This window comes from Saccopteryx bilineata, chromosome 3 (assembly GCF_036850765.1).
Source record: "Saccopteryx bilineata isolate mSacBil1 chromosome 3, mSacBil1_pri_phased_curated, whole genome shotgun sequence".
NCBI classification, from domain to species: domain Eukaryota; kingdom Metazoa; phylum Chordata; class Mammalia; order Chiroptera; family Emballonuridae; genus Saccopteryx; species Saccopteryx bilineata.
Genome location: NC_089492.1, coordinates 276,529,495 through 276,547,506, shown reverse-complemented (window position 1 = coordinate 276,547,506; position 18,012 = coordinate 276,529,495). Strand labels below are relative to the sequence as shown.

General features: G+C 44.0%; 1 protein-coding gene and 1 pseudogene across 2 annotated transcripts; both read right to left on the bottom strand.

Moving 5' to 3' along the window:
• Positions 1 to 3,268: 3,268 nt before the first annotated feature.
• ZNF436 (zinc finger protein 436) lies at positions 3,269 to 16,764 on the bottom strand. Of its 2 annotated transcripts, XM_066270133.1 has the most exons (4): positions 14,480 to 16,764; positions 13,129 to 13,221; positions 11,128 to 11,254; positions 3,269 to 7,976 (listed from the first exon to the last, which is right to left on the bottom strand). In XM_066270133.1, exons 2-4 carry the CDS (start codon positions 13,159 to 13,161, stop codon positions 6,724 to 6,726), a joined length of 1,413 nt encoding a protein of 470 aa, XP_066126230.1. In that variant the 5' UTR covers positions 13,162 to 13,221; positions 14,480 to 16,764; the 3' UTR covers positions 3,269 to 6,723. The 2 variants fall into 2 exon arrangements, with proteins under 2 accessions (XP_066126230.1, XP_066126231.1); XM_066270134.1 differs by lacking the exon at positions 13,129 to 13,221.
• LOC136332615 (U4 spliceosomal RNA) lies at positions 16,613 to 16,695 on the bottom strand (annotated as a pseudogene).
• Positions 16,765 to 18,012: the final 1,248 nt, after the last annotated feature.

The following is an 18,012-nucleotide window of genomic DNA, read 5'->3' as shown; positions in this document are numbered from 1 at the left end:
AACCTGGGGAAGAGGCTAGTTTGTGAGCTGTTGGGGCAAAGAACCCCAATGTCCTGGACACTTGGGGTGTTGTGATCTAGAATGGGAGAAGTGTGAGCTCTGGGTGGATAACCCCTTGGCCCCATGGGAAAAAGTACAATTGGAGGCGGGCCAGATCAGAGCCCTCTAAAGAGCAGGGCTGGGGGAGGAGAGGGTCTTTACTCTTGTATAATGGCAACAGAACCTGGGCTAAAACCCAAACTCCAAAAAATGTGGATGTAACTGAACAACAGTGAGATCCAGAAAGCACGCTTCTTCCCTGCCTTGCCTAAAAACCAAAGATTTAAGTTTTATGACTCAAACACTATCAATGTAAAGATTTAGAAAAGGAACTCTTGGGTAAAAACTCTTATCAGAAAACTGGACTTCATTAAAATTTAAAACTTTGGTTCTTTGAAAGACACTATAAAGAGAACTAAAAGGCCAGAGACTGGGGGAAATATTTGCAATCATATATCTAATAAAGGAATTATATCCAAAAAGTATAAATGACTCTAAAAACTCAATAACAAGAAATTCCAAAACTTTCATTAGACTCTCAAAGGAATCTGATCCTCTCTAAAATATTAACCATTCATTTATGTACTCAGCTTGGAGGATTCAGAGGTTAACCAGATTCCAAACCTAGAGCAGGAATCTTAGAATCCTGACCAAACTTCCTGTATTGAGAGCCTGACTTGCAATACATCTCCAAAGTTACATAGAAAGATCTATTCCTAGATAACTCTCCAAAGATGACAATGACCCCTTCAGAGGCAGGTGTCTTTATCCCAGCTTTACCTTGGAGGGGTGGGGTAGGGGTGTCTCTGATGGATCACCTTGCCTCTGGGAGCCTTCTTCCTTCTGCATAAGGCCCCACTAGATACCCAATGACAGAATTTCTAGTTCTTTTAATGAGCAGTGTTATCTTGTGACAAATTAGAAATGAAGTCACCAGCCCTGCTTAAGGGAATAAAAAATATATATATATATATATATATATATATATATAATTTTTTTTTCCTTTCTCATTTACCCAAGAACTATTTGTTTGTTGCCTGCCTACTCTAAGTAAAACATTTGCTATGGGTTGAAGATGCAGTAGTGAGCAAGTGCAGTGACTTCTTCAAGGATGTCAAAGTCTGAGAAGATGAAAAAGTAAACAGGCAATAAAACAGGGATAAAGTGCCTCGATTGGGATAAACCCAAGGAACACCAAAAGAGATCAGGAAAGGTTTCCTAGAACAATTTAGGTACGAGATCTGAAGGATGAGGGGAGTTGGCCAGAGAAGTAGAAAGAGATGCACCTCGGATAGTGTTGCAAGTGTAGGAAAAGTGCAAAGAATGGAAGCTAAGGAGAGCCACGGAGGCCAGATCACGGGTGGCCTCCTCCTAAGTCAGAGTGAAGGAGTTTCGCTGTGTGCTGCTGGAATTTGCCCTTTAGAGAGCTCATTCAAGCTGCAGCGAGGGAGAAGACTGAAGGAGTTTGAAAATAGTAGAAACTCATTAGGAGGTTGTTTCCATGATGAAGACGTGGTCTGGTAGTGGTCTAAATAATGGCAGCTAATATTTTGAGCCCCGTTATCTCATTTAATCTTTGGAACTCTATGAAGTAGATATAATTACCCTCATTTAGTGGATGAGGAACCCAAGGAACAGAAGAGCTAAGTAATTTGCCCGAAGTCATATGGTAAAGTGGTGACAGTAGAGCAAAGTAGATCCAGTGGAGAAATATTTAAGAGATGGTATGGTCATGCCTGGATGACAATTCAACTAATGTTATTGATTTTGGGAGAATGACTAAGAGCGCAGGAATTGTCAGGTATGATATGCATGTTTCTAGCTTGGCTAACTAGGCAATGAGTGAATAAGGAAACATAGAAGCAGGTGGGGGTGGTGGGAGAAAGTGGTAAGTTCAGTTTGAGGTTTGATTTCAAGGTGCCTGGATACTTTCTAAGTGGAGATGTTTACAAGGCAGCTACCTACAGGGGCTGGTGTGTAACGCACTGTGAGGATTTGATGTCATCAACCTCCATCTCTTCCAGGAGTGTAAACAAAACCACCTTTGGAGGAGCTGAAAATGACATAAACTTTGAACATGAAACACTTAGGAAAATATATTATAATGGAATCAATTATAATTGATTACAAAACAATTTTAGATCATTACAGGGTAGTTTTCTTCTATTAATTTTACTCTTCGCCCCGGCTGGATAGCTTGGTCAGATAGAGCAACCACCTGAAGGGCAGAGGTTGCCGGTTCAGTCCCGGGTCAAGGCACATGCAGGAACAGATTGTTCCTCTCTCTCTCTCTCTCTTCTCTCCTTTCTCTCCAAAGTCTAAGTAACATAAACATTTACAAAAATTTTACTTTTCAGTTGTTTTTTACTTAATAGCCCTTTATCTTGAAATCTGCTGTAGCAAAGCAGGGCCCAAATCAGCCACTCCACCAGAGATGGGATCCAACCAATGCTGCCGAGTCCTTTTCTCCCAGGGCACAGGAGCTCCTTTTTCAACAATACTAACTTTTGAAACACTAGGGAACCATTTAACAAATTATCATTTCAGTGCACTCAGTGGGGTCTGAATATCCTGAAAGCAGAGCCCTAACCAACCCCTTGCTTCCTAGAGAACAGAGGAAATTGACTTCTTTATAATAATGGTGAATTATTAACATATCAAATAGCCTTAGAGATGAGAGACTCCAGGTGAATTTCTTCAGATAAACTGGCATTTTCCTTCCCAGAAATTAAAAATGCTGAACATATAGATGGGAGTATTAGAGTTTGAAAAATGTTTTGATAAAATATCCAAGCCTGACCGATGGTGGTGCAGTGGATAGAGCATCGACCCAGAACACTGAGGTCCTTGGTTCGAAACCCTGAGGTCTCTAGCTTGAGCCCAAAGGTCACTGGCTTGGCTTGAGCCCCCACATCAAGGCACATATGAGAAGCAATCAATGAATAACTAAAGTGAAGCAACTACGAGTTGATACTTCTCATCTCTCTCCCCCTTCCTGTCTCTCTCTAATCAATAATTTTTTTTTTAATTTAAAAAGAAGAGATAAAATATCCAAGTCCTGGCTATAAGATTAATTCAAGTTTTTCTTCCATGTTTGTATTTTTGCCCAATTTAAAGCACTTCCACTCCTTACTTCTGTCTAGACTGGCCCTTCATCTAAAAACCTGGCTGGGTAGCTCAGCTGGTTAGTGTCATACCAATATGCCCAAGTTGCAGTTTCGATCCCGTCAGGGCACATACAAGAATCAACCAATGAATGCATAAAGAAGTGGAACAATAAACCATTGTTTTTCTCTCTCTTCCTTCTTTCTCTCAAATCAACAAATTAAAAATTTTAAGGTTTCATAAGAAAAAATTACTCGTAAGTAATTTGAAAATTGTGGCCACACCCTGGTAATACATAATCACTGCCTTAGGCAGAGAATGTAACTCTATGTCACAAATAGAGTCTTTGACTGTTTCTAAGAGCTATCTGTTCTAGAATCCCAATACTGGTTCAGTAGAAATTGTTTTAGTATTCTCAAAAGAAACCCAAAAATATCTCCTTAAAGCAACAAGGCCTCCTTTTTTTTTTCCTTTTGGATGTGGTTCTTTTCCCCTTCTCCAAAGCTAATGAGTCACTCATACCAAATATGCCCATGTTGCCTTGCCACCACCAGCTTAATATTCACAGAAAATTGTTCAGGTTTTTGCATCTACCCAAAATATGGTAAAATCCAAAGGGCTCACCAGTGCATGAAGACAATGTACTCTCAAATCTCCACAAGAACATACTATATGTACAAATGCATGAATGAAAAGACAATTGTGTTCAATTTTAATGAATCTGATAAAAAAAACCATTTTATGAATCGGAGATGGATTACTAAAACAATTCTCAGTTTTTTGGATTTAAAAATTATACTTTTAATTATAGATTGTTAGAATGATACAGATATAGAAACTAGGATAACTGTGACCAATACCATAAGGAAAACTGCTCTACATACTTACTTGTTCATTCACTCTCCACAACCATAGAAAACAGGCACAAAGTGTTCAAGGTATGTGCAGAAGCAGCCAGAGTCTTGAGAACAGAAGACATGCAAAAAGCATTAGCAAAGAGAGTTTGATGCATAACTTCTACACAAAGTTCAACAAATGGGCAGCATTTGACAGAAAGAGACAGAGCTGGTCTGGCCCCTGCCCTTCCAGCTTCCCAGCTGGAGTGTATACGCATGGTGAGATGGCTGGGGTATTTAGAAGCCAAAAGCAGCAGCAGCCCCAGGTTTGGGTGGGGCAGGAAAGAAGGGAAGGAAAAGGGGGTAAAATATAGTTAGGTCATGAAGATGCTGTCTTCTATGGCCACTCCAAAGGTGATGCCCCAGTGGTTCACAGAAACAGAACTTTCATATTCAATAAAACCATCAGCAACACTGATACATATGGTAAATGACATATTTGAGTTTAGTCATCAAGAATGTGTAAGTCATTCAACAATCAAAACATGAATACCCACAGTTGGCTAGATTTTATACAGAACAAAAAACATGCTCCGTGCCCGAGTTTGTATTTAAATAGGAATGGGAACAGACAGAAAGCTCCTTGGTGGAGTGGTTTTTTACTTTTGTTACTTTTGAGATCGTGTCATTTGAAAGGGATGCAGTCCCACAGGGTTGTGGGTCATAACTCACTACAGTACACTACCCTAGAAAGACCACTGGCTCTTTTAACACCAAGTCCCAAAGAGCTACGGCAAAAATAGTTTTCAAATGTTACAACTCTCACAATAAAGCACAGTAGAAACAACTTGAGGCACACTAAAAAAAAAATTGCGTACTTGAGTCTTATCTCTAGGGCATCAATTCCCTTCCATTCACACCCCCAAATAGTTGGACAAACACCAACATTTGGGATATTTCTTAATTCTTATTTGGGCTGAAATAAGGAAAACTGACACTACTGGGCTTCCACTGAGTCAACTCTTTTTTGTGTGTGTGTGACAGAGACAGAGAGAGGGACAGATAGGAACAGATAGGAACAGATAGAAAGGGAGAGAGATGGGAAGCATCAGTTCTTTATTGCGGTTCCTTAGTTGTTCATTGATTGCTTTCTCATTTGTGCCTTGACCAGGAGGGCTACAGCAGACCGAGTGACCCTTTGCTCAAGCCAGCAACCTTGGACTCAAGCAGGTGAGCCTTGCTCAAACCAGATGAGCCCACGCTCAAGATGGCGACCTCAGGGTTTTGAACCTGGGTCCTCCACGTCCCAGTCTGATGCTCTATCCACTGTGCCACTGCCTGGTTAGGCTATACTGAGTCAACTCTTATTTTAACCACTTATATCTGTAGGCTGAAAGGATAAAAATATATTCCTATAGGTTTATTAACTTCTTGTGGCTATGCCAAAGAGAGGTTATTCAGTTTGAGAACCGGACAAACTATTTCTCCAGTCATTATCTCCCATACTGACTGATACATATAAACAAGTGCTTAGTTCTGTACAAAGACAGATCTTACAAAAGAGTGCACGCTAGAGCACTAGTGTTTAAATTTTTTCTTCATAAAGAATGAAAAACAAAGGGCATTTCTCACATTAGAGTTAGGTCTGTAGTTCTGTCACATGATCAACATCACCCAAGAACATGCTAATTCTGTGTGAATTCTGCTATAGGAAAAACCACAGGAATACACATTTCACTTTACATACACATGCTGTTACACAAACTAAGAGAAACACTGGGATGTGGCCCTTATCAAATCCTAGAGTTAGCAGTATAGGAAGAATCGAACTTAATGGGTAGAAGGGAAAAAACACAGAAATGACCTGTGTTCCTTGGGAAGGGCCTCTGTGCTTCCTTCCCTAAAGTGGGTAATTCCACTTGCTCCTTAACACTCCACCATCACTTATGGTCCTATCGTTCCTCGAAGATATTTTCCCTACAGGTTTCCTAAAGTGATCTCCAAAGAAAATAAATTCTGATTAATGACAACAACAACAGTGGGCATCACTTGCTAAAGTCACTACCATTGATGAGTCCTTAGTCCTCAAACCTGTTTCACTTTTCCTTGCAATCTGTATCTTCAGTTAGCTTTCACAAAGATGCAAGTTTTAAAAGTTAATTTAAAATAATGAGAAAAGTTATGATCATTGCCTTCATCATGAAGAATCCAGCTCTCAGAAGTCAGAAGGATACAAGTGCATGAGCAACTCAAGGAAAAAACCCTTTGAAGGGGAAGATATGTGTGCCCAGCTCCTACGGTAAGTAAGTTGGCAATTCAGGCAGTCTCTCATCTTTTCCCAAAGCAGCTGTGACTACCCTATTACAGTCCAACATTTCCCCTAGAACAGTTTTTTGGGCCAAGGCTAGGAGAAATCACTATAAAAATTTTACTCTATTTCCAGGCCTGAGCATTAACCAGCATTTATCCCCTAGACTTCAGTTTTCTAAATTCTTGTGGGGCTGATATTGATGAAGTTACTTCATTAATATCGAGTGAACAAAAATCACTATTTTAGGAAGGGGATAACACTCCCAAAGCCATGGGCCAGAATTTCAAATGGCTTGTCTTCAAAGATGTTTGAAACTGTGGCCTACAACAAGGAAATTCAGTATGGTATAAGAAACTCAGTCTTGCGAGAGCTCCTTGATGTAAAATCAAATTGTACCTTCAAATGAATCATCTCTGTCATAATTAACAGGACTTAGTCAGTGTGAACTCTCTTATGTTTAATAAGAGCTGAACTCCGGCTGAAACTCTTCTCGCATTCAGTACATTCATAAGGCTTCTCTCCCGTATGAACTCTTTGATGTGTGATGAGGTTAGAGCTCTGGGTGAAACCTTTTCCACACTGCACACACTCATAAGGCTTTTCTCCTGTGTGGGTTCTCTGGTGTTTAATTAGATCTGACCTTTCACCAAAGCTTCGCCAACATTCATTGCACTCATAGGGCTTCTCTCCAGTGTGAATTTTCTGGTGTGTGATGAGATGAGAGCTCCGGCTGAAGCTTTTCCCACAAGCGTTACATTCATATGGCTTTTCCCCAGTGTGGGTTCTCTGGTGCTGAACTAAGTGTGAGATGCGGCTGAAATTCTCCCCACATTCATTACAGTGGTATGGCTTTTCTCCCGTGTGGGCTCTGCGATGGCGTACAAGGTCAGAGTTCTGACTGAAATTCTTCCCACACTCATCACACTTGTAGGGTCTCTCTCCTGTGTGGACTCGGTAGTGTTTAATGAGATCAGATCTCTCACTGAAGCCTCGCCCACATTCATTACATTCATAAGGTTTCTCACCTGTGTGGGTCCTCTGGTGCTGAGCTAGGTGAGAGCTCCGGCTGAAGCTTTTCCCACACTCCTCACACTCATAGGGTTTCTCCCCACTGTGGGTCCTTTGGTGCTGAATTAGGTGAGATAGCCGGCAGAAACTTTTCCCACACTCATTACATTTGTGGGGCTTTTCTCCAGTGTGGATTGTCTGGTGCTGGATGAGATGAGAGCTTCTTCCAAAACTTTTCCCACACTCATTGCAGTCATAGGGTCTCTCCCCAGTGTGTGTTCTTTGATGTTGAATAAGGTGTGAGCTCCGACTGAAGCCCTTGCCACATTCATAACACTTATAGGGTCTGTCTCCAGTGTGGGTTTTCTGATGTCGATTAAGGTCCGAGATCTGACTGAAAGCCTTTCCACAATGAGAACATATATGATATTGGATACCTGTGTGAACTTCTTTGTGGACAAGCAGATCCGTGACTTGTTGGAGAGGATAGCTTACCCACTCTTCTGCTGTTATATCTCCCCATTGTCTTTCTGATCTATCCCTGCTTTCAAAGGCCTCTTCATTTTCAGGATTTCCCTCAGTATTCCCAACAGGTCTTTCAGATGTGGTACCAAACTCTACATCTTTACTAATCTCTTGCTTTGGATTCACCTCGTTCTCACTCCTGATCTCAAAATCTGTAATAAAGAGGAAATAAATGAATAATAATACTGGTAAATGTACATGAGATTGTCTGCTTTGTGCCAGGCACCATGCTGCTATTTACATGAATTACTTCAACTGCTCTGAGAGACAGGCATTATGATAATTTCCACTTCATAAACAAAACACCCAAGCCTGAGAGAAGTAACTTTCAAAAGGTCATACTCATAGATACAGAGAACAGACTGACAGCTGGCAGAGGGAGGGAGGGAGGAGGGGCTGGGTGAAAAAGGTGAAGGGATCGAGCAGTACAAATTGGCAGAGATGCGGATTGCAGCGTAGAGAATATAGTCAATAATGTCGAGATAGCTGGGTTTGGGGCCAGGTGGGTGCTTGGTGCAGTAAGGGGACCACTCTGAACAGTGCACTTTGCTATACATCTCAAACTGCTACAAAATGGTACTGAATATAAATTGTGGTTGGAAAACAAAACAAAACAAAACATAAAAGGTCACATAGTAGTAAATGTTGAAGCTAGGATTCAGATTCAGGTCTGTCTGATAAAAGTTAATGCTCTGTATCAATACAGTAAATAGTTCTTTATTAATAATTGTATATATTCCTGTTTTTTTCAAAAGAAGAAAACCAAAACCACAGAATATAAAAGACTCTAAATTAGAATCTCAAATGGCCAAGGACTAGATATTTTATGTGTGAATGCATGTGTGTATGTGTTTGCTCTTAAAGTCATTAAACTTTAAACATTACCATTATATAATATTTAATGAGAACCTACTGGCTTAGCATGGAGAAAAATGAATTTTTATCTATTTATATCAAGTCTGAGTTGACTGAAAAAGTGACTGCCAAATGCTACTTTCTAGTAACCTTTTAATGAGAATAGGTGGGGGAAGGTTGAAGACAAAAAAATGCTTAGCTTACAAAATTCTTGGCATTGACTAAGTACAGTCTTAAAATGGAAATCAAAATATATGACCATTATGCACAAAAAATACCTTTCTACCAGACACTGCAGTTTCCAAGTTGTGCTTCTTAGAAACTTACAACTCTTCAGAAAGAGGTTACTAGGAATGCTGGGAGAAAGGGGTCGATGGATAAATCAGTTTGGTAAATGATGCACACAATATCTTCTTCTTAGAAATTCGTAACACTTGGTAACACATTCGAGTTTTTAAGCGTCTTGGGGTAAAGAAGCCTTGTAAACATTAATAACTTCTATTTATTTATCTTTTTGGTGCTTCCATCCCTAAGTGCTCCTTGGTCTGAACCACAGACATGTAAATTCATATTTCTTTAAGATTCTCATTTCTTATTTTTGTTGGTTTGAGTGGAATATTTGGGTAACAGATTGCAATAGATCTGGGTAGATAGCTTAATTTCTAGTTGCTTTTCTAAAGAGAGGACCCAAGAAACTTGGGACATCAGAGAGCGCTCAAGTTAAAAAAAAAAACACAAACCCTCATATTTGCCTTTTGGCTGTTGTCTGGAAAAGATGATAGGAATAAAGAATTTAAAAAAAAGGGCCTGACCAGGTGGTGATACAGTGGATAGAGCGTCGAACTGGGATGCGGAAGGACCCAGGTTTGAGACCCTGAGGTCGCCAGCTTGAGCGCTGGCTCATCTGGTTTGAGCAAAGCTCACCAGCTTGAACCCAAGGTTGCTGGCTCCAGCAAGGGGTTACTCGGTCTGCTGAAGGCCCATGGTCAAGGCACATATGAGAAAGCAATCAATGAACAACTAAGAAGTCGCAACGAAAAACTAATGATTGATGCTTCTCATCTCTCTCCATTCCTGTCTGTCTGTCCCTGTCTATCTCGCCTCTGTAAAAATAAATAAAAAAAAAAAAAAAAAAAAAGGGATTGGGCTTTAATGAGTCGCAGATGGCCCAGTAAACCATACATGATTGCTACTTCTGTCCAGTCTGAACAGGAGACAAAGTGAGTGTAATGGCTGTTCAGCTCAAGAATATACTGTTTGTTTTGGTTACACTCAGACCAAAGGATAGCTAAGAGGAAAGACAGGTTTACAGATCATCAAAAAAATTAGTTTCTCTCACTAATATAATTAGTGATCTCATTGAGTTCAGAATTTTCCTGGAATAACATTTGACACACTCAAAATCTATGATCAACTCTGAAACATCTCTCACCAAGCACCTACTTCAGATAAAAGACCTGAGGCAAAGCTAGGGCTCTGAAGCCAAAACAAACACAGAAGGCTGGTTTTTGCCCTCCCATGAACCTGGGTCAGAACCCTCTCATCTTTTACTAAAAGCACCATTTATATCTTGGCAAGCATCATTATGTCAGACTTGTTTGGTCAGTGACCTAAACAAACAGGCTGGAAAATGGCAAATGACTCAGGACACAAGAAATAGGAATGTTTCTAAATTGTGCAGAAACATCCCTTCTTTTTAGACAATACGAACCTGATGTTTCTACACTCAAAGATTTGTCTGAGAACTCAACTCCAGCCAATATCTAATTAAGTGCATTAAAAATGAAACAACTAGGAGGCCCTGGCTGGTTGGTTCAGCAGCAGAGCATCAGCCGGGTGTGTGGAAATCCGGGGTTCGATTCCTGGCCAGGGCACACAGGAGAAGAGCCCATCTGCTTCTCCACTCTTGCCCCTCCTTCCTCTCTATCTCTCTCTTTCCCTTCTGCAGCCAAGGCTCCATTGGAGCAAAGTTGGCCCAGGTGCTGAGGATGGCTCCATGGCTTCCGCCTCAGGTGCTAGAATGGCTCTGACCACAACAGAGCAACACCCCAGATGGGCAAAGCATCACCCGCTGGTGGGCATGCCAGGTGGATCCCGGTCGGATGCATGTGGGAGTCTGTCTGCTTCTCCGCTTCTAACTTCAGGGGAAAAAAAATCATCAAACAACTAGGTTGTGTTGAAAGAGCTAAGCCATTTTTGACATAGTCTCAAAAATGTAAAGTAGCCTGACCTGTGGTGGCACAATGGATTAAAGTATCAACCTGGAATGCTGAGGTTGCCAGTTCAAAATCTGGGCTTGCCTGATCAAGGTATATATGAGAAGCTACTACTACAAGTTGGTACCTCCCACTCCTCTCCCCCACTTTGTCTCTCTCCTCTCTCGAAAAAAAATAAAAAAAATAATAAAAAAAAAGGTGGGGCAAAGAATGGTAGAAAATCCTTACTTACCTAATGAGACAACATTTCCATAATTCTCCTGCATAACGTCCCTGTAAAGGTCCCTTTGTGTAGGGTCCAGAGGTCTCCATTCTTCCCTGGTAAGGTACATGGCCATATCTTCAAATGTCACTGGTGCCTGAAATCACAAAATGCTTCCTCATTACTTGGTACCTTGGAAGTTAGTACCAGATTTCCTCCTTGAAATTACAGACATGGCTAGAATTGTTGAGGAGGCAAAAGGTATTAAATCTGATTTGTAGAGTCCAAAGAAGAAATAAAAAAAGCTAAAAAGAGATATTAGTAAAGAAGGGAGCACTCTAGCCAGATAGCTCAGTTGTTTAGAACATTGTCCTCATAAGCCAAAGTTGTGGGATCAATCCCTGTTCAGGGCAATCAACCAATGGCCTGACCTGTGCTGGTGCAGAGGATAGAGCGCCCATCTGGGGCACTGAGGTCCCAGGTTTAAAACCTGAGGTTGCCAGTTTGAGAGCAGGCTCATCTGGCTTGATGCGGGCTCACCAGCTTGAGCATGAGATCATCGTCGTGATCTCATGGTTGATGGTTTGAGCCTAAAGGTTGCTGGCTTGAGCCCTCCCCCCAGGTCAAGGCACATATGAAAAGCAATCAATGAACAACTAAAGTGCTGCAACAATGAGTTGATGCTTCTCATCTCTATCCCTTCTTGTCTCTGTCTGTCTCCTATCTCATCTGTGCCTAAAATAAAAAGAATAAACCGGCCCTGGCCAGTTGGCTCAGTGGTAGAGCGTCGGCCTGGCATGCAGGAGTCCCGGGTTCGATTCCGGCCAGGGCACACAGGAGAGGCGCCCATCTGCTTCTCCATCCCTCCCCCTCTCCTTCCTCTCTGTCTCTCTCTTCTCCTCCCGCAGCCAAGGATCCATTGGAGCAAAGTTGGCCCCGGCACTGAGGATGGCTCCATGGCCTCTGCCTCAGGTGCTAGAATGGCTCTGGTTGCAACAGAGCAACGCCCCAGATGGGCAGAGCATCGCCCCCTGGTGGGCGTGCCGGATGGATCCCGGTTGGACGCATGCGGGAGTCTGTCTGTCTCCCCGTTTCCAACTTTAGAAAAATACAAAAAATAAAAATACAAAAAATAAAATAAAAAAATAAAAAGAATAAACCAATGAACGCATAACTAAGTGGAACAACAAATTGATGTCTCTCTTCCTCTCTCTCTAAATCAACAAAGTAAAAAAGTGGAAAATAAATAAATAAAAAGGGAACAATTTACAAGCTAATTAGTCTTGGGGAATGTTCAGATATCCCTTTCCCACACTGGAACTTTATTCTCTAGCTGGACTTTGCTCAGAACACGTTTAGCATGTACATGGCTCCACAATTTTACTAACAACGTTTGCCTTTCCCTGGAATATCTTTCTCAAACTACAGAAATACTGCTATTCTTTTTTTTTTTCCAGATGAGGAAAGTCTTTAATTGACAAATATTTAAGTGATGAAGGGTTTTAAGAAAGAAAAAGAAAACACAAAGCAAAATAAACTATAAATGGAAGTACTGGGCACCCCCCCCCTCCACAAATCCTATTATTCTCTCTCAGTCCCTGTTTCAGTACCAACTATTCTTCAGTGCCCCCCCATCCCTTTGCTGGGCCCCACGCCCCCTCGGACTCTTCAGAAAGAACTAGTCCCACTCCTTAGGTCCCACACCACAGCACTGTTCCTACAGCAAATAGAGCTCTTATCACGTCGTATCACGGTTAACTGGATGCATCTGTCTCCCTATGGATTGTAAGCAGGAGGGGAGGGTCCGTTTATCCATCTTTTGTCTCCCCAGTATTTAAAGGCATACAGCAGGTGTTCCATAAATGCTTGTTTGTGGCTAAAATGGTCTGGTACTGGGTCTCTGGAGGCAGAATACCGAAGCGAACTAATTACTAATCCCAGGGAATTTCCCACAGGGATTTGCAGAGCAAAGAAACGCCGGGATCAGGTGGGTAAGCAGAGGCAGGGTCCGCGAAGCCACCCCCGGCTTACCTGGGACCCAGCCATGAGCAGGGTGGCTGCCATCTCGGGCTCAAGGATTCGCCTCCCAGGAGAGAGAGCAGGAAAAGCAGCTAGCAGACAGCACTAAAGGAGGCGAAAAGCAGGGCGTGAGGCACAGAAAACAGGCCCTGCCCACTCCCCAGGGCTGGAGTTCTGGCCGCCAGGCGGCTGGGGAGGGCCCTGGACCCGGGCAGGATCACTCTCCTCCTTGACCCCAGAGCCCGACCAGCTCTCTGTGTCTCCGCCACCATGAGGTGGAGGCAAAGCTGGAATTTACTAGGACAGCTCCCTGCCTCCGTCCCTCCCCGGCCGGGGGTCAAGCAGCTGCAGTCTTAGGGAGGAGGCTCTCAGCCCAGCCCACAGAGCGCCTCAGCTCTTCCACCTCGAGGCTGGGCCCTTTCCGGCAGCTGCCTCAGCCAATCAGTGAGCGAGGCTCGAAAAACACTCTGCCAATTAGAAGCCGAACACTAGGCCCGCCTCTTGTAGCATGGCCTGGCGCTCTATCACGCTTGCGCCTGCCCCTGTAGCCTGCCGGGAGTTTGAGTTCCCTTCTGGTTTACAAAGGCCATCAGGGGCAAAAAGCCAAGGAGGGAAAAGAACAAAAGGGTTAAGAAAGAAGTGCGTTTTCCTAGCCATGACAGAGTATCTTCTGCTTTCTTCTATTGGAGACAACAACCCGATTAAGCCAGGGAAGTTGCCCTGCTTTTCCTGAGGTCCCTGGAAGCTTGAGTCGGACCTTAATTGCGACGTCGGGCCTAATTTAAGTGCTAGTCTGTGTTGGGTGCCGCTGGGATTAGCCCGCATTTGACAGCCGAGGCCTAACAGGAAAGAGGCAGCCGCCCACTCCCCAGGGTAGACTCCGCGGCCGCGCCGGAACTTTGAGCTCCGCCCACGCACTACATCTCCCAGCAGCGCCTGCGGTGTTCACACCCTGCTACGTAGACTACAATTCCCAAGAGGTCCCGCGCCAGCGGAGGGCTAACGAGTGCGGTCAGTGGCTGGGCCAAACGGTGTCCAAGCACCATCGCTATTAACCCTGTAGGGGAGTCTGACCGCGTCCTTCTAAAGAGCGCGCCCCTTGAGGGGTGGGCTGAGTTGCACCTAGCAGAGGGGAAGCCAAAATCCTGAGCGAGGGTGGAGGACAGGGTGCATAGAGTGAAACCAGGCCCCAGCGCTGGGAAAGGCCGACCTTATCATATCGAGAGCTTGTCTGCTCAAAGGGTTCCTGGCGGCCTCCAGGACGGAGGAGCCTCCGAGGAGGGCCTGAGCTGGGTGGGCCCTCAGGATACCAGCAGTCCCTTATCGGAAGCCGAAAACCCGAGCTGACAACGAACAGACTTACCTCCTGCCTGCAAAAGATCCACTAGATCGCCGGCTCCGCGATCCGAGAGGTCCGCAACAGATTTCAAAACCGCAGGCAGAATTCTTGGAGATTTCAGGCGTTCGGAGAGAGTCTAGAGATCTACTGGCAGATCCCGGATATCTCAGACCTGCAGGTAGTCTCGAATCTGTAGACTAGCAAGCAAAGCCCAGAGATCGTGGGCGGATCCCAAAGATTCACACAGATTCCTGAGACCTCAGCCTCTCAGGCAGCTCAGAAACCACAGGCTCTTAGGCAGATCCCTCCGAGACCACAGCAGCTAGCCAAGAAACACCACCAGCAGCTAAACTGCATTCAACTGGATTTCTTCCGAGCGGAAGGACTTGCAGCCTTCCCTTTCCCCGGCCAGGATGAGAAAATTAGACAATGGAAGCCCAGCACTAGGAAAAGCAGTCATTATGCGTGGGGAAGAACTCTGAGCTCGCTGTAGCCTTGGAGAGGGAAGTGATGGAAAAAGAATAGCAGCTTATTAGGGACTCCCACCCTCTTCAAGTTATAAATATCCCCAGAACCTTGGCTACGTGCCCAGAAGCCTGTTGTCTCTAACTGTACAGGAGACTTCTCTCCCTTCTCTGGGAAAGGGGCTTGTCTTTTGTCTTGCAGATACATCCACCCACTGAGTGACTTGAATTTTTTTTTCTTGAACATGACTCCAGGCTATGCTTTTATTAGTGAATGTCCTGTTCCCAGTGCCCAGTTATTTATGGTTAAATTACTCAAGTGTCTAAAAAGAACTAGGACTCTACCCAGCCATGAGACAGACTCTCCCACTCCTCAACCCCAACTGTGAGGCTAGGAATTTTTTAGATACCACAGAATTGTACCATCTTACCCCATCTAAAATTGATATGGGTAACACACACACACACACAGGAATCACAGAGGGTCTCCAAAAGGCAGTCAAGGTCAGATCTGAGTTGAGATCCAGGCTGTGATTCCTTTGGAAAGTCATTTAATCTCTCCAGGCCCATTTCCCATTTCCCTTTCTATAAAATGGGGCAATCACACCTACAAGCCGGTGGTGAGCATTAAGCAAAATGACTTAAAGTGAACAATCAAATGATAGCTAATATTAATTCTGCCTTAGGTGGTAGGAGAGACTTCCAAAAAGGCCTGTGGATATTTTCACTAGCTCAGAAAATCGGGGAAGTCAGAGTGGCTCAATAGCTGTGAGGATCTGCTAGTGACCTTATCCTCACATAATGTTTCTGCTGGAAATCCAGAGGGAACTGGAAGTTGGACCAGTTTGATGGGTTCAAGCAAATTAGTGAATTGAGCCCAGTAGAGCAGAGGTATTTGGCGCTGCCAGAAACACAGCAAGTTAAAGCCTCACCCTTAGGGAAACCTCTGGGACAGGAGGAGGGAGATCGGTTCATACTTTGGCTGAATAATTACAGGTTTCTAACTGGGCCTAAGGTGAGGTGAGCTGAGCGGCCCAAGCCCCTCAGCCCAGCAGGGCTCCCTTTTCATACCTTCTCTGACAGATTGCTTTGTATAAACTTTCTTAGGCCTTTTCTTTCCCCTTGCTCTAGTGCTTTAAATCCTTCTTTGTCCTCTGTTGTTTCTTTTATTCCTAAGCCTGGCTGGGGGCAGGGTGACTCTCTAAACCCAGCTTGGCTGCTTGCCTCCTTCTGTGAGTAAGTGCTTTTCTCTTTCTTCACCTGGGACCCTCCAGAGGGCAGAGAAGAAAGAGCAATGGAAAGCGTGGCTGCTTTTGGTGCCCCAGGGGAGGTCAGGGTGGGAAGTGGAAGAGGGGAAGGAAAGAAAGTGGGTGAGGGGCTTCCTGTTGCAGCCTTCAGCTGGACTCTGAGGGTTGGGGTCACTGGAGGAGGAGGCAGCTTCCTGCCTCATTGTTCAGGACTTCATGGTTTCTAAGGAATACCTATTGTATGTGAGTTTTCAATAAGCCACTTGGAAAACTGTCCCATCATTTAGCAAATAATGAGTACCAACTATGTGCAGAGACAGCAGTACAGTTTGTCACTGGGGAAAAGGACCAGGAGAACCATTAGTCCAGGGTCTCCAGATGGAGTTATGGAGTGTGGTTATGTGACATCCACTGACCAATTTGATCATAGACCCTCCTTGTATATTATTATTATTATTATTATTGCAATTAGCAATAATCACACCTTGGATAAACCTCACCAGCTGCAATATTGTCACTGCGCAAAGCTCTCCTGTATATTCTTAAGCTTGTTTCTTATTAATAGACCCACTGTGCCTGTGGAGCACTATAAATTATGTTTTAATGAATCCTATAACTATCTTGTGAGCTGCACACGTATGTTGTATTTTTTTTTTGCATTAGAAACATTAATTTGTTAAACCTTGAAAAATATGCCTTAATATTTGTGATCTTGTTTTGTCATCTTTTCATTTTCAAATATATCAGTAACATTTTAAAAATGGAAATGATCTGGGCTTCTCTCTGGACCCTGCTAGGAGCAGAGATGAAGCCTCAGCACAGCACAAGGAGTTGGGGACGTAGGGGACACATGGCCTTGCAGTCACTGCAGTCCCACTGCTACATAGTGTATGGATGACGAGCTAGCTAGTCTGCACCAAGGAGAGGGGCGGAATCCTAGCTGGAGGGGGTGGGAGGAGGCTTCACAGAGGAGATGACAACTGAGTTGGCTTGCAAAGACTGTAGGAGTCTTGGAGGTGGAGAACAAGGGGAGGGAGAGCATTCTGGTCTTCAGGAACAGCATGTGCAAAGTCAGAGGCATGAAAGGGCAGAGCGTGTTCCAGAATGGTTAGGGTTGGGTATGGCTAGAGGGTAGTGTGTTAGTACGTGCATGTGGGGGACGGTGGCAGGGGACGAAGCAGAGCAAGGACAGTCTCTTATATCCCCTTGCTTGCCTGCCTGTTTGTCTCTGCCTTTGGCTGTGGATCAGCAAAGCTGGTGATGAGGTGCAGATGGAGGCAGCTGGGTGCTGGCCTGGGTGAGAAGAGCAGACAGCCTGCAGGAAGAGAGGGGGAGTGGAGAGGATTGGGAAGATCTTTATGACCGCGTGCATTTTAGCTGGTTTTCTCCTGGGAGAATGACCATTTTCAAGAAATGGAAACAATTGCATTAAAAACGTGCAACAAACTTATTTAAACTTATAGGCATCAAATAAGTCCATATTCACCGAACGTGTGTACTATGGCTCTATTCTGTACCAGACACTGTGCGGGGAGTCAGGACACCACCCCACACAATAACTGCAGGGCTGATGGTGAAGGGTAAATGGGAGAATGTCTGCAAACACATGGACACAGAGGAGGGCCTGGGTCCACAGTGGCCGTCATTGTTATGGGGGAAGTAGAACGCTTCATGCTTTGTGAGGTAAAGCCATATTTCAACGTAGTTCAGAGCCTGGGTTCCAGTTTAGATTCTGTCTCCTGGTTCAAATTACTCTCTGAACCTTGGTTTTCTCAGTCTGTAACAAGAGTATAATAATACAATTCATAGAGACTGGAAGAAGAATAGTGCTTGCAAGGGGCTGGAG

What these genes read in the sequence shown, in the direction of transcription:
- ZNF436 (XM_066270133.1), bottom strand. Translation starts at nt 13,161, where the DNA reads ATGGCAGCCACCCTGCTCATGGCTGGGTCCCAG. An exon ending in TGCTCATGGCTGGGTCCCAG is followed by an intron (nt 11,255 to 13,128) that starts GTAAGCCGGGGG and finishes TTGTGATTTCAG; the next exon opens with GCACCAGTGACATTTGAAGA. An exon ending in TGGAAATGTTGTCTCATTAG is followed by an intron (nt 7,977 to 11,127) that starts GTAAGTAAGGAT and finishes TCTTTATTACAG; the next exon opens with ATTTTGAGATCAGGAGTGAG.